General features: G+C 32.5%; 1 protein-coding gene across 1 annotated transcript in view; it reads right to left on the bottom strand.

The window, feature by feature from the left end:
* Window positions 1-24,605, bottom strand: part of CCDC178 (coiled-coil domain containing 178) — a 359,971-nt gene that overhangs the window by 290,407 nt on the left and 44,959 nt on the right. The window contains exons 6-9 of the mRNA XM_011362530.2: window positions 21,058-21,258; window positions 15,449-15,669; window positions 6,827-6,969; window positions 1,505-1,658 (exon numbers count right to left, since the gene is read on the bottom strand). Of these exons, the coding sequence (XP_011360832.1) occupies window positions 1,505-1,658; window positions 6,827-6,969; window positions 15,449-15,669; window positions 21,058-21,258 (719 nt within the window). The remainder of the gene's footprint in view (window positions 1-1,504; window positions 1,659-6,826; window positions 6,970-15,448; window positions 15,670-21,057; window positions 21,259-24,605) is intronic.

The raw sequence follows: 24,605 nt of genomic DNA, 5'->3' as shown, positions 1-24,605 counted from the left end.
CATAATAATCAAAACTCATTATAGAAGTTTAGTAATGTAGACATGAAGTACTGAGGTAAGGATGGTTAAGGAGACTAAATGAATTAAAAAGAGAATGAAAAAAGGAAACCACACAAATATGGAAACCTCATATTTGACAGAGATGGCACCAAATATTAATACATAAATAAATACAATAAATTATATTGTAACAATTTTTATGATATATAAGAAAAAAGACTGGATGGAACCTCACTTCACACATTACCCATAAACTTCATATTGATTATGCTTCACATATAAAAAGCAAAATATGCATTCTTAAAATTCGAGAATTTATTATTTCCAAACTTATAAATAAAAGAAATGACAAAAACCCCTCAATTTTAAATATTTTAAACATAGTTTCATCTAAAAACATTGTGTGAATATGAAAAGTAAAATTTCAAATCATATGGAATAAAATATCAGAATGTTTTTTGACTTCAAGGTAGGAAAATTTCTAAAGAAAGTTCAGAAAACTACAAAGTTCCAAAGAAATTATTTATAACTTTGACTAAATTAATATTTAAGTTTATTCATTAGAAGTTATCACAAAGAGATGAAAGAAGACTACGTGAAATATTTTTAACATATGTAAATTTAAAATATTTAATATCTATAGTATACAACAAATTCTTACAAATCAATAAAAAATAAACATTCAACATGTAAGGAAAAATTATGAGTAGGTTTTACACAGAAAAGTAAATACAAATGGCCTCCTAAAAGCCATTAAAATATACTCAGCTCACAAATAATTATGGATTAATTTTTGAAAATAACAAGATACAATTAAGGAGTCCATAATAGAGAGTGAAAAAAAACCCACGTAGTTTTAACTGTACGTAGGATGCAAATTAGTACAAGAGTGTGTGTATTATTGCCTTTTAAAATACTATCATTTCTTTTTACCATTTCATAATTTCCTTTTATATTATTTCTTTTTATTATAGTGAATGAGATGTGGCAGAAGAGGAAGACAGGAAAGATGAGTCACAAAGGAAGGTCAAAGTGGTACCAAGAGTAACAGGACTCAATCTACCCTTCCTGGTTTAAAGATGAAAGGAACCATCAGCCAGGGGTTGCAAGCAACCTCTAAAAATAGAGAATGATCTGAGGCTGACTGTCACCAAAGAACAAGGACCTCAATTCTAAAACCACTGTATCTTGCCGAAACTGAATGAGCCTAAAAGCAAATTCATCCTGGAGGCCCCAGGAAAAAAATGACACCTTGATTTCAGTCTTGGAAGACCTGGAGCAGAAGAATCAGCTGAGCCATGACCCAGAGTAACTCTGAGATAATAAATAGATGCTGTTTTAAGCTACTAAAATTTTAGTAATTTGCTATGTAGCTATAGAAAACCAATATAGAGAGAAAACTGGCTAACTGCTTTGTAATTATTGATAGAGAATAAGTTTTAATAGCCATGGTTCAAAACGAAAATCAGAATTTTTTTTTTTATTTTTAAACATGAAAACTCACCACTTTAGATAAAGCAGATAATTCGTCTTTTGATGTCTTTGTTTCCTTCAATGCTTCAGTCACTGCCTCTTCATTCTCCTCAATAGTAACATTAACATTTTGTATTAATTTACTGTAGTAGTTACATAAATTGTTAATGTTTTCTATCTCTTTCCTAAGAGAGAAAAAACAGTTGATTTTATCCACATTGAAAGAAAAATTAAATTTAAAATTAGGTATATTTAAATTAGCTTCTGACGATGTAAATCAATGAAATTTATATATTCCTAAAAGTTCTCCCATCCCAAAGCAACTCCTGAAAAGTGCCACTTAGATATCAAGAAGTAAATAGTGAGAGAAATATTCACCAGTAGTATTTACGTTTCCAGTGTAAAGGAATTGAGAGAAAAGTGATTTATAAATTATTTATAATAAATCGCCTTTTGATTTGATTTTAAGTGAGAGACCTAAGCACCCATGATTCAGAGTCTGGGTAGTACAGGGATGGAAAAGCAAGGAAAAAAAAAAAAAAGGCAAGAAAAGACAATGTAGATGTTAAAAGACCATACAGTCTTAGAGATAAAATAGAAGAAACTGCAGCTTAGGAAAGCAAGGCACTTGTTTAAAGGGAGGTAATTGCCAAGGAGTTCTTTGCTCCTATGTGATCTTCCACAAAGAAGACCAGTGGTAACCTGTGAACCACACAATCCTTTTTCTTATCTGGTAGGTAGAAAACACATTCCAAACATAAAAGTTTCCTTAGATAATGTTGTTATGGTTTAATATGTGAAAAATATACAAAGGGAAAATGATAAAGTTATCATTTTCATAAAACATGGCAAGCAATATAGATAACTCCAACTTTTTTTAAAGATGTTATAAACAAAATAATAAACTAGGCAATTTATTTAAAACCCATACAAGAGATAAAAGAGTAAATCACTTGTGGTAATAAAATTCTACAAACCAATATGCAATAGAAAAAATACCCAATAGGCAAATGAGCAAACAAGATAAATATTCAAAAGAGAATAAATGCCAATGGCCAATAAATGTATGGTGGGCTTATTGAATTCACCTCGGTTCTCATGCACGCACCCTGATTTTAGAGGTAGAGTCAAATGAAACTGAAAGACATAACTTTAATGCTTAAATGAAAAATTAAAGCAACAAATAAGTAGGCAAGAATATTCTTCTTTACATTTCCATGTTTGGAGAGTACAGGTCTCCCTACTAGAATTTTAGAAGCCAAGTAGATAATGAGAGGTAGGGAAGCTCAGCATTCAAAATGCTTAAGTTTGATTAAATTTGCGTCTTTTGAAATCAATTTTTCTCTCAATGGTATTTATTTTCCCCAGTCCAGATAATAAACTATAGATTTTAAGTAAGCCATGGATAATTGCCCAGTTACAAAATAAGGCAGATTAAGTGTTATTTTAGTTGTTTCTTATCTCTATTTCCCGAAGAAGTTGATGTCACCAATTCCTCAGCCTTTTAAGGATCTTTCAATGTGACAGTTTGCTGCTAGGTTTGCTCTCACTGGTAGTTTAGATTTCATCATTCCATATCTGATAAATCAGAATAAATTTAGAAGAATAAAATGGGAAGAACCACTCTACCCTGTTGTGAAGGGTTTCTATACAGTAAAGCAATCAAGACACCAAAGAATATATGCTGTGTGCTCCCATTCATATGGAATTCAAGAACAGACAAAACTATGGTGGTAGAAGTCGGAATGGAGATTACCTCTTTGCGGGGTCAGTGATGTGGACTGTGAGGAAAAAGGAAAACATCTAGTATGTCAGAAAATTTCTAAATCTTAACTTGGGGCATGGTTACATGAGTCTATACATATTTTAAATATCATTGATCTATAAACTTGATAGCACACGTAATCATGTTTCTGTAGATGTGTTAATTCTCAACAAATTTAAAAAATAATGAAGAATAATTAAACATGTCTTTCAAATTTTCTTTTCTAAATCATTTATGACTCCTCTAAAGCTTATAATAGAACTTTTGGAAAATATACTTAAATAAGAAGAAAATCAACAAAGAAAAAGTTATATGGTGTAATAAATAATGATGACTATAGGAATAAATAAAATGTGCCTTCATATTTATTTAAATATTAGTTATACAAACCACCAATTAATTTTTATATTCAAAATTGAGAAAAACTTTTATAAAATGTTATAAGATAAAGATTGTCGTATTTATAATATGGGCTAAAATCTGTTTAGTGCCAGATAAAAGAATAAAATGCTGAATATATGTACACATGTATATACACAAAGATGGAAAGATAAATGATTAAAATAAAAATAGAGATAGAAAAACAATTGATAGCTTCGAGATACGCAAAATAAGAAAGAGTATGGAAAACTGAGGGCATTATAGTCTCAAGTCTTCATTCATTCCTGTATCTAACTCCTTTGCCATGTAATTTTGTAGGGTTCTCTAACTCTGACTTTGAGCCTAGCCATTTAACTTGCCATTGTCACTTAGATTTTAGAAAATGGGATGCAACTAGAGGCTTATGAAGTTCATGTGTGAATGTTTGCTTCTCTACTCCTCTTATTACCATGAGAATATTTCTAATAGATTGAAGAAACATAGAATAATATAGCCAAATCTCCCCATTGTCTCAGCTAAGGATTTCCTACATGAGTAGCAAGCCAGATAAACCTCGCAATAATAATAAGTAAATAAAAATAAAGTAAATTTATCTATTAAGAAAATTATCAGATTTATATAAAGGCACAGAAATGAGTTATATGCAATCTGAAAGAATCGACCTAAAATAAAACCAAACAGAAAGGCTTTAAAGAAATAAAATGAGATGTGCCAGTGAGATTCTAATCAGAAGGAATCTTTTAAAATATCAATAGCAAACAAAAGCATACTTTGAGGAAAGAAATATTAAAAGGATTAAAATAATGTATGTGTATATACATAAATATATATATGAAAATCCACTATGAAGATAGAAAATGTATGAACCCATATGCACTTGATGTAGCCTAGAAGTATATATAAAATGAATACTGACAGCATAAAAATAAATTGACTAGCATCAGATTTTAATATAGTTATGTTAGAAAAGATAGATCAAGCAGACCAAAATAAGTAAAGCACTCCTCCTATCACACTCCTGGTTGTTATCAGGTTGATTCCCAAGGGTTGCTGGACTGAGACCTAGACTGTTTCCTTGTTATATGAACTTCTCCATAGAGCATCTCAAAGCACAGCAGCTTAATTCATCAGAATAAATAAGCAAGAGGACAAAAAAGAGAGTGCTAGCAAGACAAAAGTCAGTTTTTTACAATCTAATCATAAAAGTGATAGTCTATTAATTTTTCTTTATTCATCAGAAGCAAGTCACTGGGTCTAGCCAGTAACGTTCAAGAGTAAGGTAAAAACTACAGTAAAATTTTCCATAAATCCCTTTCTTGTCCAGCAGGTTAACAGTTGTTTGAGCCTGATGATGTAAATGTACATGTGGTAATTAATAGGATTTCCTACTAAAAGAATAGAGAAACAGAAGTATAATCACCAAACTAGAAGAAAAAAAATGATAACAATAACTAAAGTTAAAAAAAGGCAATAAAAAAGGAAAAGAAATAGGGGAAATGGAATAAAGTACATGGTAGTTTAAATCCAAATATATTAGTGATTTGTGAATGTACTTAATGGTCTACCTTAAGAAATGTTTTCAAACAAATAAAAAAATTTTTTTTCCTTGTTTTTTCCAGGGGCGTTTTTTAAACCTTGAGGCTTCAAAATTTTTGAAGTTTAGGGACTTAAAACCTTTTCCCGGGCAATTTTCAAAGAAAGCTGGTTAATATCTCAACTGAGTTTAAGGCAAAAGTATTTCAAGAGTCAAAGACAGTCAGTTCATAATGATGAAAGAGGCTAATCATCTCCCAGGAACATATAACAATTTAAAACTTGTGTGAACTTGAGAGAGTCTGAAAATATATGTATCGAAACAAATAAAATTTAAAAAATAAAAAAATGTAGACAGATATACCATCATAGTTAGTGATTTTACCACACTTTCCCTCAACACTTGACACAAAAGTAACAAGAGTCAATAAATGATATAGAACAATGCTTCTCAAACATCACATCGGGATCTTTTTAAAGTGCAGATTTTCATTCAATAGGTCTAGAGCCTCAGACTCTCCGTTTTGAACAAGCACCCAGATAATGCTGATGTTGCTGGTCCACAGACCACACTTGAAATTTAGCAAGGATATACAAAGGTTAACCTCCAGAATTAGTAAACTTGACCTAATGAAATAGTGAAGAATACATTCGGTAAGTAAAGTTCTATAAGTAAAGTACACAAGGAATATTTTCAAATACACAGGAATAGTTACCCAAAACAAACGAACAAAAAAAAAAAAAAAACTAAGACTCAACAATTTCCATTGAGTTAAAATTATATAATGTTCCCTGACCAAAATATAATTTGGCTGGAAAGCAATAATAATTCATCATGGAAAATTTAAAAATTATACTTCTTAATAACCCATGAGTCAAAGAAGGAATTGCAATGAAAACTATAAAATATATGTAGCAGAATGACAAGGAAGATATAACAATTCAGATGTGATTTATATATTAAATAATACATGGTTAAGCACAGGTTAAAATAGACATAGGACATGAATTCACAGGTTTGTGAATAAATTTTGTGTTCTTCATTTTGCTTATATTTACTTGATTCTAACTCCACATGAGGTTTTCTATACTAAATCATTGACCCATTTGAATAAATAAAATTTTTATTATGTCCAATAGAATCATAAAATATTTAAAGCCAAGAGGAATTAGACAAATATCCTAAAACACAATATGTCAGAAATAAAACAAAAATCACTTCAATTAATAATATGAAAAATATAGTCTATATGTTTTTAAAGATTCCATTTTATTAGAAATCAAATACATATAAATTAATTATGTATTGTGTTCATAATTAATACAAGGCTATATAATTTGTTTTTAATAATATCATGCTGGAAAAAAATTTTCAATAGTCATTTTTACACATAGATAGCAGGGATATATGTTATTATACCATATCCATAGGAAATTTGGCAATACATATGAACTTGAAAATGACAGAAATGAGTACTTTTTAAAAATCTATACACATGTAGATTTACGTATATAAAAATACATATTTCAATTTATATATAAACTTGATAAAATAAATTTGAGTAAATTAGATTCCTTTCTTTTCCCTTATATAAATACAAGAATATAAATGACATTTTTAAATTAATGTTTTACTTCTACATGTTATATGAAGGATTTGTGAAAAATTCTTACTTGTAGGTGTCTATGTTTATTTTATCATTATTAATATCTTTTTCCATGTCTTCTCTAAATTTTTTAGCTTTCAATTTGGCATTTTCACAGTTTCCTATAGCTTCTTTAAGTTCTTCTTGAACTTGTTTGTATAGTCCCATTACCTAGAAATGAAAAATATTTTTGCTAATATATGCACTTAATAGGTAATTAAAATAATCAGATGAGAAAGATCAGAGAAAGAACTTAAACTTACAGTAGTTTTTATTTTGATAAAAAGTTCTTTACATCAATTTTCTTTCCATAGTTAGTCTATTGTTTAGCAAGTAGTGTTTTGGGTTTCCTTTACCATGAAAGGCATCGATACTATGGATATATAAAAGTTATTGAAGAAAACAACTTCAATATCTCAGTTAACATTACCAAAATAAAATCATCTTTTCACCCACGAAAAGTACTGCTGCCTTTTACTGTTTTTATTATTCAAATACTTTATTGTAGAAAAATCAGAACACACAGATAAAGAAGAAAATAAATCACCTGTCATCTCATTTAGGAATAATCATTATTATTTTAATGTAAGGGTCCAAAATATTTCATTTTTATTTTTATTATCTAATATCATAAACATTTTCCCTTGTCTCTCCATCTCTCCCTCCTCTGTTAAACTAAGGAGGGGCGGTTTATATTGGTCATTCATGGAACTAATGGTCTACATGTCCTGTAGGACAGTTGGAGGGAGGGGAGTAAGGGAAGGCCCTAAGGAGTGAGCAATCCTTTCCCCAGTGGTCAAGTGGGGGACTGATATGAAGCAGTTGCCTCCTGAAAAAAGCAATAATTATATCAATTTTTAGAATAGCACAGATACCAGTAACCTTTACAAGATTTTCATTTAAGCACAGGAGTATAGGAACATACACATTTTAGCAGAGAGCAAGGAGAATACTAGGATGATATTAAGCAAACGAAAAGCTCAGGAAACATAATAGAATTCCTAATATCAAAGGAAAAAGGCAATAAATAATATCCCATATCAATTTGTCAGCACCTTTAGAGGAGGCGGCCTGTAAGCATTGCTGAGGCAGTGGTCCTAGTATTGGGAGTTAAGGTGACATCATATGATGTCAAATTCATCTCCAAGGTAAGCTGTGACTGGCATATTCTTTCATATGGATATTCACTCAGGTTGATGTAGGTAATATTTTTGTGGCTCTATGATGTTATGAGGCTGAGCACCTTGTAGAATTTGAAGGCAAGGAACATTGAGCCTTTGGGCTTGATATGCAAGTAGCTATGTACTAAGGCTCAAGCACACAGCCTAGAGGTCTTGCATTATCTAGGCAACTGGGTTACTGCAGCAGACCTCTAGCCAGGGCCTCAAAACAGCAGAATAAAACAAAACAAAACAAAGCTATATTACAAACAAAATACTATAACCAAACACTATATTTCTCCCAGCCCCTAGCAATCACTAATCTACTTTCCGACTTTATGGATTTACCTATTTTAGACAGTTTATATAAGTGAAATCATGCAATATGTAATTGGCTGTCTACTAGCATAGTGTTTCAAAGTTTATCCATGCCACGACATGCATCAGTACTTCGTTTCTTTTTATGACTGAATAATATTCGATGGTATGGATATATCACATTTTGTTTATTAGGAATTCATCAGTTGACAGACATTGTTTGTTTCTATCTTTTGGCTATTATGAACAGTGCTGCTATGAACATTTATGTATAAGCTTTTTTTTTTTTAATATACATATCAGTTTTCAATTCTTTGGGGTATATACCTTAGGGTAGAATTGCTAGAAGAGATGATAATTTGAGGAAAAAGCAAACTCTTTTCCACATGGCTGTATCATTTTACATTCACACCAGAAAGTTTGATGGTTCCAATTTTTCCATATACCCACAAAACTTGCTATTTTTCATTTTATTTTTAATCTCATCCTGGTTGGTGTGACTGATATCTCATTGTGGTTTTGGTAGGCATTTCCTTAGTGACTAATAATGTGGAGCATTTATTTTTTCACGTGCTTGCTGCCCATTTGTACGTCTTTTGGAGACACATCTATTCAAGTCCTTTGCCCATAAATAAATGGGCTGTTTGGTTTTTGGTTGTCGAATTACAAAAGTTCTTTACATATTGTAGGTACTACATCCTTTTGAAATGTATAATTTGCAATATTTCCTCTCACTCTATAGTTAGTCTTTTTACTTTTTTGACAGTGTCCTTTGATGAATAGAAGTTTAAAATTTTTTAACTGAGGTATAATTGATATACAACATTTATTAATTTCAAGTATATGACATAATCTGATATTTGTCTATATAGTGAAATGATCACCATAATAAGTCTATTTAACATCTGTCACCATACAGTTTAAATTTTCTTTCTTGTGATGAAAACTTTTACGATTACTCTCTTAGCAACTTTCAAATGTGCAATATAGCATTACTGATTATAGTCACTATGCTGTACATTAAATCCCCATGACTTCTTTATTTTTTAACTGAAGGTTTTTTACCTTTCGACACCTTTCACCCATTTTACCCATCTCCTCTGGCAACCATCAGTCTGTTCTCTATATGAATAAGTTTGTTTATTATTTTTGATTCCACATATAAGTGAGGTCACACAATATTTGTATTTCTTTAACTTACTTCACTTAGCATAATGCCTTCAAGGTCCATCCATGTTGTTGCAAATGGCAAGACTTCACTCTTTTTTTAATTAATTAATTTTTTAGGTGACATTGGTTGATAAAATCCAGTAAGTGTCAGCTATACACTTTAACAGTAAGGCATATATATATTTACACTGTGTGTTCATCTCCCATAGTTAGATTTCTTTCTGTCACCACATATTTGACCCCTTTTATCCTGTCTACTTCTCTCCTTTCCCCTCTCTGCTACCCTCTGGTAACTACTATTGTCCATGTCCATGAGTCTCTGTTTGTCCTGTTGATTTGGTGCTTTTAGGTTTATATCCCACATATAAGTAACGCCATATGATTTTCAACTTTTTCAGTCTGGCTTATTTCGCTTAGCATGATTATCTCGAGTTCCATCCGTGTTGTCACAAATGGCAGTATAACATCTCTTCTTATGCCTGAGTAATATTCCATCATATATATGTACCACAGCTTCTTGAGCCAATTATCTACTGTAGGACACTTTGGTTGCTTCCATGTCCTGACCACTGTGAATAATGCCACTATGAACATCGGTGTGCAAATATCTTTTTGGATATGGGTTTTCAAGTCTTTGGGGGTAAATACTCAGTAGAGGGATTGCTGGGTCATATGGTAGATCAATTCTTAGTTTTTTAAGGAACATCCATACTGTTTTCCATCGTGTCTGTACCAATTTGCGGTCCCACCAGCAGTGTATGAGGGTTCCTTTTTCTCCGCATCCTCTCCAACATTTGTTATTACTTGTCCTGTTGATTATAGCTATTCTAACAGGTGTGAGATGGTATCTCATTGTGGTTTTGATTTGCATTTCCCTAATAGCTAGTGATGTTGAGCACCTTTTCATATATTTTTTGGCCATTTCTATGTTTTCTTGGGAGAAATGTCTGTTCAGATCCTCTGCCCATTTTTTGATTGAGTCGTTTTGTTGTTGTTGTTATCGAGTAGTATGAGTTCTTTGTATATTTTGGATATTAGGCCCTTACTGGAGGCATTGCTTGAAAATATATTTTCCCATTTGGATGGTTGTCTCTTTACTTTGTTGATGGTTTCTTCTGCGGTACAGAAGCTTTTTAGTTTAATGTAGTCCCATTCATTTATTTTTCCTTTTACTTCCCTTGCCTTTGAGGTCAAATTCATAAAATCCTCTTTAAGTCCAAGGTCCTTGAGTGTAGCTCCTATGTTTTCTTCTATGCATTTTATTGTTTCAGGTCTTATATTCGGGTCCTTAATTCATTTTGAGTTAATTTTGGCGTGTGGTGATAGACAACAGTCTAGTTTCATTCTTTTGCAGGTGGCTTTCCAGTTTTCCCAGCACCATTCATTGAAAAGGCTTTCCTTTCTTCACTGTATGTTTTTGGCTCTTTTGTTGAAAATTATTTGCCCATATAAACATGGGTTTACCCTGGACTCACAATTCTGTTCCATCTGTCTGTGTGTCTGTTTTCTGCCAATACCATGACGTCTTGACTATTGTCTCTTTGTAGCAAAATTTGAAGTTGGGCAGAGTGATGTCTCCAGGCTCGTTCTTTTTTCCTCAGGATGGCTTTGGCAATTTGGAGTCTTTTGTGCTTCCATACAAATCTGATGATTTTTCTGTTCAATTTCGTTAAAAAATGCCAATGCAATTTTGATGGGAATTGCATTAAATCTGCATAATGCTTTAGGTAATAAGGTCATTTTAACTATGTAGATTCAAAACTTCACTTTTTCTATGGTTCAATAATATTCTTTTATGTATACATATACATACATATTTTCTTTGCCCATTTATCTGTCGATGGACATATAATTTCCTTATGTGTCCATTTCTAGTAGCTGAGGCTACTATAAATACTGTTTCAATAAACATGGGAGTGCATATACTTTTCAAGTTAGTGTTTTTGTTTTCTTCAGATAAATACCCTGAAGTGGAACTGTTGGATCATATGGTAGTTTTATTTATTTATTTATTTTTTGAGGAACCTCCATACTGTTTTCTGCAGTGACTGTATTAAGTTACATTGCCATGAACAGTGCACAAGGGATTTTCTTCTTATCCTTGCCAACACTTGTTATTTCTTGTATTTTTGATGGTAGTCATTCTAAAAGGTATAAAGCGGCATCTCTGTACTTTTGATTTGTATTTCCCTGATGATTAGTGACGCTGAGCATCGTTTCATGTTCCTGTTATGCCATCTGCATGTCTTCTTTGGGAAAATATCTACTCAGATCTTCTGACCATATTTAATTGGATATTTTGGGGTCTTTTTTTTCCTATTGAGTTATAAGAGTTCATTATATTTTTTTAATATTAACCCCTTATCAGGTACATGATTTGCAAATATTTTTCCCATTCAGTAGGTTGCCTTTTCATTTTATAGATGGTTTCCTTATTTCTGCAGGCTTTTAGTTTTTAGTTTGATGTAGTCCTGCTTGATTTTTTTTTTTTTTTTTACTTTTGTGCCTTTGCTTTTCGTGTCAAGCCCTAAAATTATCACCAAGACTGATGTCAAGGAACTTACTACCATTGTTTCTTCTAGGAGGCAAAATTTATAAATCATAATTAATTTAAAACATTTGGTTTATTGGAACACATCACAGTATATGATTTTTTAAAAAAGACCAATCATAAGCAACACTTTCTTTTCCATATTCTGAGACACATCTGTTATCAATGAACTATTTATTCAATTATTTATCCATTGTTCAAAAACATTTTTTAGTCCTTACTATGTGCCAAGTAATCTGTTAGTCATGTTTGAGAACATTTGGTATTATTATAAAATACTTAGTAATATAGATATATGAAGGACAGTACATTTTTTTATATATTATGTGCCCATGTATGTCAATAGCATGCAGAAGCATACAACTTTAAAAAAAAAGTTTTATAATCAGAAAACATTAGAGAAATACATGTTTACCTTGGTTAAAAAATTTTTTTTTCAGTAACAGTAACTGATTCTTGCTAAGAGAATCAAAAGGAAATTTATTATGAGAACATCAGTACCAGGGAAATGGATCTGTAGTTTGAGAGGTAAAGATCCACTTTACTTCAAGAAAATTTCTTGCCTTTCCTGTTATTATTTCACATCGGATTATTTTCTACTTACAATAGAACTATAAATATGTGAAAAATTCTATTCTAGTTATTTTCATATATTAATTAATTTCATGTGCACATTAAACTTATGCAGGCAGTGTTATTGTCATATTAATTTTATGAATGAAAAAAATGAGGTACAAAGGTTAAAAATGTATCTAAAATCTGAATGGTAAGATTCAAACACAATGATCACGGAATCTGTGCTCTGAAACACCGTTCTAGCTTGCTTTCCTACAGTCTCTATGAACATATTTTTACTTCTTTCTGAGGAGGTATTTGGTTCTCTCAGTGTTCATAATTTTGCTTTTCATTTTTGTGTTTTGTCAGTTATACTCATAATATAAATATGCATTTTCTTATCACTCTTTTGTAAAGTATCACTTATTTGTAAGATATCTGCTGTCATTTATAGCAGAGGGTTTTCGTTATTTTGGTTGAACATCTATAACCTTTCTTAATAGCACCCCAATTTCATTATGAAAAATTACCTTCCTTTGTGTTGTATACCCCTAAGTGGATGGTTTAATCACAGTTCCTGCCTCCCACTATAAAAGCCAAGGGAGCCAGATTCTTGCTCACTTTGACTCCTGGAATAGCAAGAGGTGGTCAGCTGACCTAAAAGCCAGGTAATCAGACTCTTTTCCAGGAATTTAAGATGCAACGAGTGATACAATGATGAGGAAATAGTGGAAAGGCAATGATTACATTAATGATAGTTGTATTATCCTGGGTTCTCCAGAGATATAAAACCAACAGGATAAATAAATAGAAATAGAAGAAGGGAGAGAGAGAGGGAGGAAGAGAAAGAGACTGATTAATTTTAAGGAATTGGCTCATATAATTGTAGAGGTGTACGTCCAAAATCTTCAGGGTAAGCCAGCAAGCTAGATATCCAGGGAAAAGTTGCAGTCCAAGTCTGAAGGCTATCTGTTGGCAGAATTCTTTCTTGCTAAAAGAAGTTCAGTCTTTGTTCTATTAAGGACTTCAACTGATTGGATGAGAGGCCCACTCACATTATGGAGGGTTGTCAGCTTTATTCAAAGTCCACTGATTTAAATGTTGCTCTCATAGAAAAAAACACCTTTACAGAAGCACACAGAATGTTTGACAAAATACCTGGCCATCCTGGCATAGCCAAGTTGACACAAAAAGTTAACCATCATAGCAACCCTGATAGGCTCTATACAAAGGTTGCTATTTTCTAGGCCTATTATAATGCATTTTCTCATTTTCTTCCCAATTTCCAGCATGGTCTTCCAGCTGCCCAACAACCCTGCTCTCCTCTGCCTTGAACATGTCTCAATCCACTATTAGGGAAAAACATACCAGAGGAAAAAGGGATACCAACTCACACATCTACTGACAAATTTTAAAATATGAAAATAAAAATGTTGACAAAAATGTGAGGTATTTCAGTTAGGGCTGGGTTTGGCTATATGAGAAATAAGCCAAATAAACAAGATTTCAGTTTATTTAGATCTAAGGCTCCAACTGCCTGTCTGTTCAGCCATCCTGAATACTTCATTCCCAAAGTTGTACTTTTTTCTGTAAAGTAGAAATGAGAGCCGCAGCTATCATATCTAGATTATTGGAAGTTTAAAAAGTGGCTAAGTATAAGGTGCTACTTCTGAGTCAGTCTATTTCAAGGAACTTTCCTAACAAACGTAATCAATGACACCTACATCTCACTAGAAATGCCATAAGAAAAGTGAAATTGGGAAATGACTTTTAGCCTGATGCATTTCTATCCAATTATATAAGAAAGGAGAATAACACTAGAATTCTTGTACATGGTAGAGAAATGAAGAGTCTCCAGCACTGTTACTACTCCAGTAATACAAATTAGAGACACACTGAAGAGCAACTTGAATTTATCTAATAAAGTTGAAAATGTATATAACCCATGACCAGTAAGTAAATACATCACTAGATACATATCCAAGAAAAATTCACAGACACAGAGAAAAACATGTTCATGGCAGCTTATTGTTTATATTCAAATCAGCATTTTTATTGCTAAATATTGGTAAGAACTCAGATAATCAAGACAAGAGAAAATGGTAAATAATAAATTGTGAGATATCTATTTTATGTAACATGGCAAATAACATGAACGCACTAGATCTATATGTATCAACAGTAGCTTGATCTCAAAGACAATGTCAGATTAAAAAACAATTTGCAGAAAGTCACACATTTGAAACTATTAAAAGAATTAAAAAATACTACGTAATATGCATAAATACATATATACATATAAAAATATTCAAATTTTGCCCAGAAACAATTTCATGATAAGGCTGTATGTGAAGAATAGGAGAGGAAAATGGAACTGTTGAGGGGAATACAGGAAATATCTGACTTAATTTATTTACTTTAATATTATCAAAAGCAAATATGATACCAAGTTAAAATTGTTCATTTAGTGGCAGGTATAATAATTCATTTTTCTATAATATAATTCTATAAATAGAAGAATTAAATGTTAATCATTAAAAAGACTTCAATATTTATTTTCATCAATAATGAAATTGACCGATATATTCCAGTTGCATCTTTCCTCAGTTCAATTTACAACTTCAAAAATTACCATGTTGTTTTAAATGTCCAATATTTTATTAGTAGGTTGACTTTTATTATTTATACCCCTAGGTATAAAAATAAGGGAAGATAACACAGTTCAAATGAATACCAATCAACTGTATTGTGTATAGTTTAATAATTCCTTTGGGAAATAAACAGCAGGTCAATTTTCAATGAAAATAAAACCTTTAAAGATATATTAACTTCTCATAGTTGAAAGAGTTTTGTGTAACTAAGTAACAATCTATAAAATACATCTCCATAAACTTACCTCAATTTTTTTTTTATAAAATTCTTTCAGAGCTTCAAGTTCCTGGTTCCACTTTGAATTCAGTAGAGGACCATATTTTTTCATGTAGTCAATGTCTACTTGAAGCTTTCCATTAGCTTCTTCTAATTTTGCTTTTTGTTTCTCCAAATGTTTTAGTTGATGACCTTTATCTTCGAGATGGCATCGTAATTCTATAATGTCTCTCAAATAGGTCTCATGTTCTAGACATACAATGATAAGAAGAAAAGAAAATCTGATTTTAAAATAAAACTTCCATCAGGGCTCCAGTGCTGGAAAGAGGAATCCCCACAAAATATGGCCATAAAAATCAGTGGGGAGTCCAATCCTCTGGGTAAGATGGAAGGCTACTAGAAACCCAGGTGTTCCCTTAAAGGGCCCACGCACAGACTCACTCACTCGCAGGAACTCACCCTGAGTTCAGCAAAGGAATAGCAGTTTAGTAGGTGCTAGAAACATAGAGGGAAAGACTGATTTGTGTGGTTTCAGGTTGAGGGTTGGAGGGTCAGCTGCCATTATTATCCCTGTGTTGAGCCCTCCCCCTGTGCAGCCTACAGTCAGGCGCCATCTTGCCTGTGTTGAGCTCTCCTCTAAACACAGCCAAATCTGAATCTGCATTGGCCTAGTAAACTCTGCTTGCTTCATCCTGGTGACTCACTAAGATTTCATCTCACTGAACTCGAAAATTACTGGGGCATATTCGTGGCCCCACCCCACACTCTGAGTGGCAATCAACGGGCATCAGCTCAAGCACCTCTAGAGACACTTCTGGTGGTAGGTAACCAGCTTGGGCCAGAGCTGCAATACTTCTTGAACAAATCTCAAGTGTCAGCGAGCCTGAGGCATTGGCAACAGGCATTGGTATGATCTGAGACTTTTGCAAGTGGCCACAGGCTCAGCACTGGCCATCAAATCTGAATATGTACTAACCTGGTGAATACCACTCACCCACCCTGTGACTTCCTGAGACTTGGCCTCAACTAATTTGTATACCACCCGAAACTCAGCTGCTAAGACTTATGGGAAGCTGGCAGGCAGCCTCAGGCCTGGGGGTACCCTGGGCCTTTTTGGCTAAGTTGCCCCAGGCTTGCTGTTGGTGGCTGTTGGCCTCAGTTCAGATGCAGCCTCTCTCATGTGCCTCCAGGCCCAGCACAGGCAGTGACCAACCTCAGATAGCTTTGTAGCTCCTACCAGGTAGCCTGGGCCAGTCAAATGCAGTGGCTGACCTTGGCCTGCACGGGAACCCCAGCCAAGGAGCCCCAGAGTCAACACACCCAGGGGCCAGCATCAGACCACAACAAAATACCACCTGATTAGCCTACAAGCAGCACACCCAAAGGGTGGTGTCAACAGGTCAACTGGCACACAAGCCCACTGGGGTAAATCTCACTCTGTGGGGTCAGCCCCTGCACCAGCAACTCATATGCTGTGAGTGTGGCAAATCCTCGAAGCCAGTCAGCCTGAGAGTCAATCCTACTCACTGACACACTAACAGTAATCAAGGCTTAATTATCACAGGAGAGCACACAAAACCCACACAAGGGACACTACTGGAGCTCCTGATGCAGGTAGAAAGGAAGACTGTACCACTGGGCCGCAGAGGGGACCTACTACATAAGGCCACCCAGCCAAGACTGGGAGACATAGTAAATTTACCTAATACATAGAAATGAACATAGAAAGACAGCCAAAATGAGAAAACAAAAAATCATGTCCCAAATCAAAGAACAGTAAAAAACTCCAGAAAAAGAACTCAGTGTAATAGAGGCAAGTAATCTACTGATACAGAGTTTGAAACACTCATTACAAGGATGTTCAAGGACCTTAGGGGAAGAATAGATGATCTCAGTGAGAACTCAACAAAGAGATAGTAAGCATAAAAAAGAACATTGAAACCATAAAAAAAAAAAAAAACAGTCAGGAATGAAAAATACAATAACTGAAATGAAGAATACTCTATAAAGAATCAACAGATTAGATGAAGCAGAGGATCAAATCAGTGATTTGGAAGATTAGGTAAGAGAAAACATCCAATCAAAACAGCAAAAAGAAAAAAGATTTAAAAAAATGAGGAAAGATTAAGAAACCTCTGAAATAGCATCGAGTCTAACAATCTTCACATCACAAGGATACCAGAAGGAGACAAAAGAGAGCAAGGGATTAAGAACCTATCTGAAGAAATGATGATTGAAAACTTTCTTTGCCTGGTGAAGGAAATGTATGTACAAGTCCAGGAAGCACAGAGTCCCAAACAAGATGAATCCAAACAGGGCCACATCAAGACACATCATAATTAAAATGTCAAAGGGTAAAGACAAAGAGAGAATCCTAAAAGCAGCCCAAGAAAGGCAGCTAATTACTTACAAGGGAGGTCCCATAAGACTGTTAGATGATTTCTCAACAGAAACTTTGCAGGCCAAAAAAGATTAGCACAAAACATTCAAAGTAATCGAAAGTAATGACCTATAACCAAGGTTACTTTACACAGCAAAGCTGTCAATTAAAATGAAAGGTGAGATAAAGAGCTTCCCAGAGAGGAAAAAGCTAAAGGAATTCATCACCAACAAGCCAGTATTCCAAGAAATGTTAAAGGGACTTCTTTAAGAAAAAGAAAGGAGAAAAAATTGTAAATGTAAATAATAAAATGGCAATAACTATGTACCTATCAATAATCACTTTAAATGTAAATGAATCAAATGCTCCAATCAAAAGACATAGGGAAGTTGAATGAATAAGAAAACAAGGCCTATATATATGTTGTACATAAGAGATCCACTTCAGATCAAAAGACACAAATAGACTGAAGGTAAAGAAATGGAAAAAGAAATTTCATGCAAATGGAAATGAAAAAACAAAGCTGGGGTAGCAATATTTATATCAAATGAAATAGGCTGGAAAACAAAGGCCATAATAAGAGACAAAGAAAGATACTGCATAATGATAAAGCGATCAATCCAACAAATGGGCATACCCCTAGTAAACATTTACGTACCCAACATAGGAGCACCTAAATAAATAAAGCAAATAATGACTGATAGAAAGGAAGAGACTGATAGTAATATAGTCATATTAGGGGGCTTTAACATCCCCATTGACACCAATGGACAGATCTTCCAAACAGAAAATCAAGGAAACAGTGGCCTTAAATGACACACTAGACCAGATGGATTTAATTGATATTTTTAGAGCATTTCATCCCAAAGCAGCAGAATATAAATTCTTCTCAAGTGCACATGGAACATTTTCTAAGATAGGCCACAAAACAAGTCTCAGTAAATTTAGAAGATTGAAATCATAATCAAGTGTCCTCTCTAATCACAATGTTATGAAAAAAGAAATCAATTACAAGAAAAAAAATAAAAAATACACAAATGCATGGAAACTAAATAACATGCTAAACAATAAATGGGTTAACACTGGGATCAAGGAAGAAATCAAAAGATACCTTCAGACAAATAAAAATGAAAACAAAATGACTCGCAATCTATGGGACACAGCAAAAGCTGTCCTAAGAGAGAAATTCATAGCAATACAAGCCTACCACAAGAAACAAGAAAAATCTCATATAATCCAACCTTACACTTAAAGGAATTAGGAAAAAAAAACAAAAAAAACAGAAAATAAAGTCCAAAGTGAATATAAGGAAGAAAATATTAAGACCAGAGAGGAAATAGATGAAATAGAGTCTAGAAAAACAATACAAATGATCAATAAAACCAAAAGCTAGTTCTTTAAAAACATAAACAAAATTGATAATCTTTTAACCAGACTTATTGAGAAAAGGAGAGAATCCAAATAAATAGAATCAAAAATGAAAAAAGAGAAGTGACAAGTAATTCCACAGAAATACAAAGCATTATAAGAAATAATTAAATACAATTGTATGCCAACAAATCTGAGAATTTGGAAGAAATGGATAAATTTCTAGAGACATAAAATCTTCCAAGACTGAATCAAGAAGAACTGGAAAATCTGCATATTCCGATTATTACTAACAAATCAACTCAGTAATTTAAAAACTCTCAAAAAACAAAGGTCCTGGACCAGATGGCTTCGCAGGTAAATTTTACCAAACATTCGAAGAAAAATTAACACCTATTTATCTCAAACTACTCCAAAAAAGTCAAGAAAAGAGAAGGCTCCCAAGCTCATTTTACGAGGCTACCATTACCCTAATTCCAAAACCAGACAAAGACTTTACAAAAAAATAAAAAATTATAGGCTGATACCCCTTTTGAATGTAGAACTACCTTATGACCCAGCAATTGCACTTCTGGGTATCTATCTGAAGAAAAACAAAATGCTAATTTGAAAAGATATATGCACACCTATCTTCACTGCAGCATTATTTATAATAATCAAGATATGGAAGCAACTTAATCAAGATATGGAAGCCCGTCAATAGATGATTGGATAAAGAAGTGATGCATATATACAATGGAATATTACTTGGCCACAAAAAATAAAATCTGCAATGAGATGGATAAACCTAGAGGGTATTATGCTAAGTAAAATAAGTCAGAGAAAGACAGTGAACTCTCAGTATTACTTTAAAAGGAGAAAACAGCCATTAAATCTATATGTAATTTATTTTATTCAAATAACATAATTGAAGAACCACTGGATAACTATTTTGTCAGGCACAATGAAAACAAAACTAAAACCCAAATAATCAAGAAAATTACAAAAAAATTCAAAAATCTAAATAAAAATTCTAATATTTTCTTGCAACTACCTGAACTATGTACACTCTACTTTGGAGACTACAATTTTAGAAGACTTATAACATTACAACAAAGGTGTATGTATAGGTTCAGTCTGACACATAATTTGAATTAATGGCTGTTATCCTAGAGTAATAAAAATAACAGCCTTTTGTGTCTCTTAGATTAAATGATAGATTATATGAGTACCCTAATATAACTCATTTATAAAACACATGAATCCTGAATTAAGGTTTTATTTACCTTATGATAGCAAAAACAACTTCCAACCTCAAGCAGAATTATGTAGTCAGGCATGTTTGATAGGTAGGCATAGTTTTGGAGAATAAAACATCTAATGCCTTTAGACTATTTAATACTTTACCAGTCTAAAGGCATTAGATGTTAGCATTTCTTTTTTAAACATTTGTTATGTGCATGACTTTTGGAAACATCTCAAGTTTTATTGCCTGCTAGAAGCAACCACTATTTTACTACTGAATTCTCAAAAGCAGATGCATGTACTTCCTAAAGTATCACTTAGAACTCTTTTGTTTTCCTATATTTAAAGATGTGGCCAATAACACCAACTGGCAATCACATTAAATTTCTAAATTTCTAGTACTCAAATACTGTAGTCATTACATGAAATATGTACCCAATGTTCACATGCCCCTTGGGTACCATAAATCCTATGGAATTTCCAACAAACACAAATGACAGCAGGTCCAGGTTTGCTCAAAACATCCTTCCAGTTAAGCATTATCATTAATAGGATCTATCAAAAGTGTGCTAGTATGAATGTAAAATAGTATGGTCACTAAAACAGAGTTGAATATTTATTCAGAGTTGTAAATGGTAGTATAAAAAAAAAATCTTTATTATTACCTTTCTGCACAGCAAATGGGATTTCTTGAAGTCTCCAGATTGACCAAGAATCAATTTTTCCGTTTATCTGTTTTCTTCTTGATTGTTGTTCTTTTAAAGCTTCTTCGGCTTCTGCACGGTCAGTTTCTAGACTTTTAATGAGATGAATGGCCTCTGATAGCAATGTTTCCATTTCCTGCTTTAATTCTGAACACTTTTCAACTTAAAAAAGAAATATGCATTCTCATTTGTTAATGAATCAGTCTAGAAACTAGGTGGTTGAAACATGGGTACTAGTTATATGACTATTTTTAACATTTGTATGTACATAATAAGAATTTTAGAAAAACAAATTAGCCCTTTAAAGACTGTTTTATTATAATACAATCATAACATTGATTATAACTGTAGAAAGACAGATTTTTTAAATAAACATTTTATAACATAATTAGAATAGATAAATCTCAACCAATATCTTCATGCATCATATTTTATCTGAAGGAAAAACACATGTTCTATTCACAAGTTGCATTTTTAAATTATGCTTCTGTTTCCTCCTGTTCTATGAGACAAGTACATCATAATTATTATATCAGATAAATACTGAAAATCCTCAAATGGTTCCTAGAAACAAAATACTTAATATTCTTTATCTTATCAGATAATAACATCCCTAGTTAGCCTTACCAAGAATTCATTGTTGTTTCTAAAATCTATTTATTCAGTTATAACACAAATTAACTTCTTTAATGAAAGATATTTGTGATTCTTGGTTCACAGCTCTGGAATGATATGGTTTAATGTTAATAAAATGATTAACATGGGTATTCACTCATCTTTTTATGAAAGAAATGGGTAGAGAGCCTGTTATGTTCTAGGCAATATGCTCTCTCCCTGGAAATAGATCAATAAAGAAGAAGGATATGGGCCCCACTTTGGTGACATTTATACTTATAAACAGTGACTTTTGCCAAAATGTGACATAACAAGAAGACATAAGTAAACACACTCTCAAGAAAGGCAAAACCCCCAAAACATTGAGGCTGAGAAAAAAACAGTAAAACTGGATCAAGAAGAAAGGTAACCAATAGATCTTTGTTTTCTTTTGTTTTGCTTTTGGACATAAAGACAATAATTTTCTACTAGAAGACAGCATTACATAATGGTTATAAATGTAAGCTCATCAGTCACAGTTTCTACTTCTAACCTATGGACTTATCGAAGAAATTAATTCAGCATTATGCCTGAAAAGAATTCTTGAGAAACAGGTTTCTCTACTGTAATGCATAAAATTATCTTTTTCTGGACCTTTATTTGGTCTCTATTTATTTGGTCTATTATCTTTTTTTTTTTCAAATTCTGGAAACTTCAAATCCTGGAAACTTCATATTCTTAATTGTCTGTTTTCGACAATACACACATTAAACATGGGGTTCCCCAGCCCACTTATGATCTATTCAATTTCTATAGCAAGATTTCAGGCTGAAACATGCTGAAGTTAATGCCACTTAAATTAAACCACTTCTGATCAGATATGTATGTGTCCAAAGGTGTCCATTCTGTTTTTATAAGATGTCCGTTATATTGTTCCTACCACAGCATTCTAAAATAAATGCTGTATGTATAACTTGGGGGCCTCCACTTCATTGTCTTTAACATCTCTCAATTTTTTTCTAGAATACCATCTCAATTAGTTTTCAAATTCAAATGTACCTGTTTATAATAAATGTAGTTTATTTTAATTGTAGTTAATGTAACTGTTATTGTGACTGTTAACATATTTTTTCCTCCCAGCAGTTATCATGTAAAAAAATTAAGAAGTAATGAATGAGGTTTCATCTTCACTGTAGACATAAATAGTAAAAAGGAAAAGTAAAAACAGCCTCACTATGAATGACAGCTTTGAATTATAAAATATGCTTACTTTTTAAAAGTTCTGAGTTTTTAGTTACCTTTCACTAAAGGAAGGTGTTTAAAAATATTCTAGAGGAGGTATTTAATATAATATCAAGAATTGACAACATATAAGTACAAGACCAGATCCCTGATTTCAGTGTACAGAAAATGACAAGCTCAACAAAATGGACAAAATATACTTGTTCGGATAAAATATGGTAATGAGTTTAAGATTTGTGCCCCAATGTGCTGATGTCCCTTGCTCTAGACTCTTACTGGGCCAGCCTTCCTACAGATGTGTGCTACAGGACAAAGGGGCCCAAGCAGGGTGTGTGGGAAATCAACAAGTACTGAAATTGGGAAAATAAGCAAAGGTATAGTTACTATCCTGTTATATAGGCATCGTGTGGTTTCAAAATAACATGAGATCTTAAATCGCCATTTTCAATATTACTGAAGGTGATTTCTGAGAATCAACATGGAGATAAATAAAGTCAATTTTATTTTTATAATGTAAAAAATATATATTCAATTACACTGAAGAATTTTAACACAAATCTTATTTCAGTATGTAAATTATTTTACATTTTGTAAATTATGACAAGAATATTAGCCTTTATATATATAATAGAGCTATAATGTCCAGTATGGTAGCCATAAACCATACATAATCATTTATATTTAAATGTAAGTTGAAGTTAGATTAAAAATTAAATTCCTCTGTCTCACTATCCACATTTCAAGTACTCAACAACTGTATGTGGCTGAAAGCTATTCTATTAGAAAGTGCAGCTATAGAACACTTTATCACAAAAAGTTCTACTGTACAGTACTAAATTACAGTTAGCTTCTTGAGAGGTAGGCAGAGATCATTATACACTCAGGACCTAGACAAGTATATAGTACATAATAGTCATTAATAAATATTTGTTGAATAAATATTTAATCAAATGATATAGAAATCTCTATTAGACACTCATAAGAATTATAAAACATAATCACTGTGAAAATCAGAAATATAGTAAATAAAAAATAAACGAGATTTTAAATATAATTACACTTATCTAAGTATGAAGTACAACTTTACCTCTCTCTTCTTCAGGTTTGACCTCTTTCTCTGATGTAGCAATACTCCAATCTTTCAGGTCTTTTGTAGAAGTTCTGCTCCTATGTAATGAGAGAGAAGCAACCAATTACTATAGAAGGCCTGTACCTGAAGCTAATAAAACAAATTTTAGGTGATGCTTTTACACTGAATATTAAATGTTTGTGGTGAAACTTACTGTACATGCTAACTCAACTGACTGGAGATTAATAAAGCAAAATTCTAACATATAATGGGCTTTATACTTCATAGTAAATAGCAATTTAAAATGTTACAAATGATCTGAAATTTTTTGAGAGGATATTAGTATTTTTTTAATGAAATTGGCCTTTCCTAGAGAATGTTGCTATCAGAAAAAGGAAGTTTATCGAAAATAATTTAAATGAGCTATTTCTCTAATTTCAGTTTAGCCATTTCCAGGGAGTCCATATAAATTACAAGAAGCAAAAATACTTTCAGATTTGAATTTAATAAGGTTTTAGAAAAATGTCCAAATGAAAATGTTATTTCTTTTCTAAAGAATCTTTTAGCTAAAGTTCTATATGTTTAATAACAAAATATTTCTCAT

The sequence above is a fragment of the Pteropus vampyrus genome, unplaced genomic scaffold (genome assembly GCF_000151845.1).
Source record: "Pteropus vampyrus isolate Shadow unplaced genomic scaffold, Pvam_2.0 Scaffold3, whole genome shotgun sequence".
Lineage (NCBI taxonomy): Eukaryota > Metazoa > Chordata > Mammalia > Chiroptera > Pteropodidae > Pteropus > Pteropus vampyrus.
The sequence above is the reverse complement of the archived record's forward strand: the minus strand, read 5'-3'. Positions and strand labels throughout refer to the sequence as shown.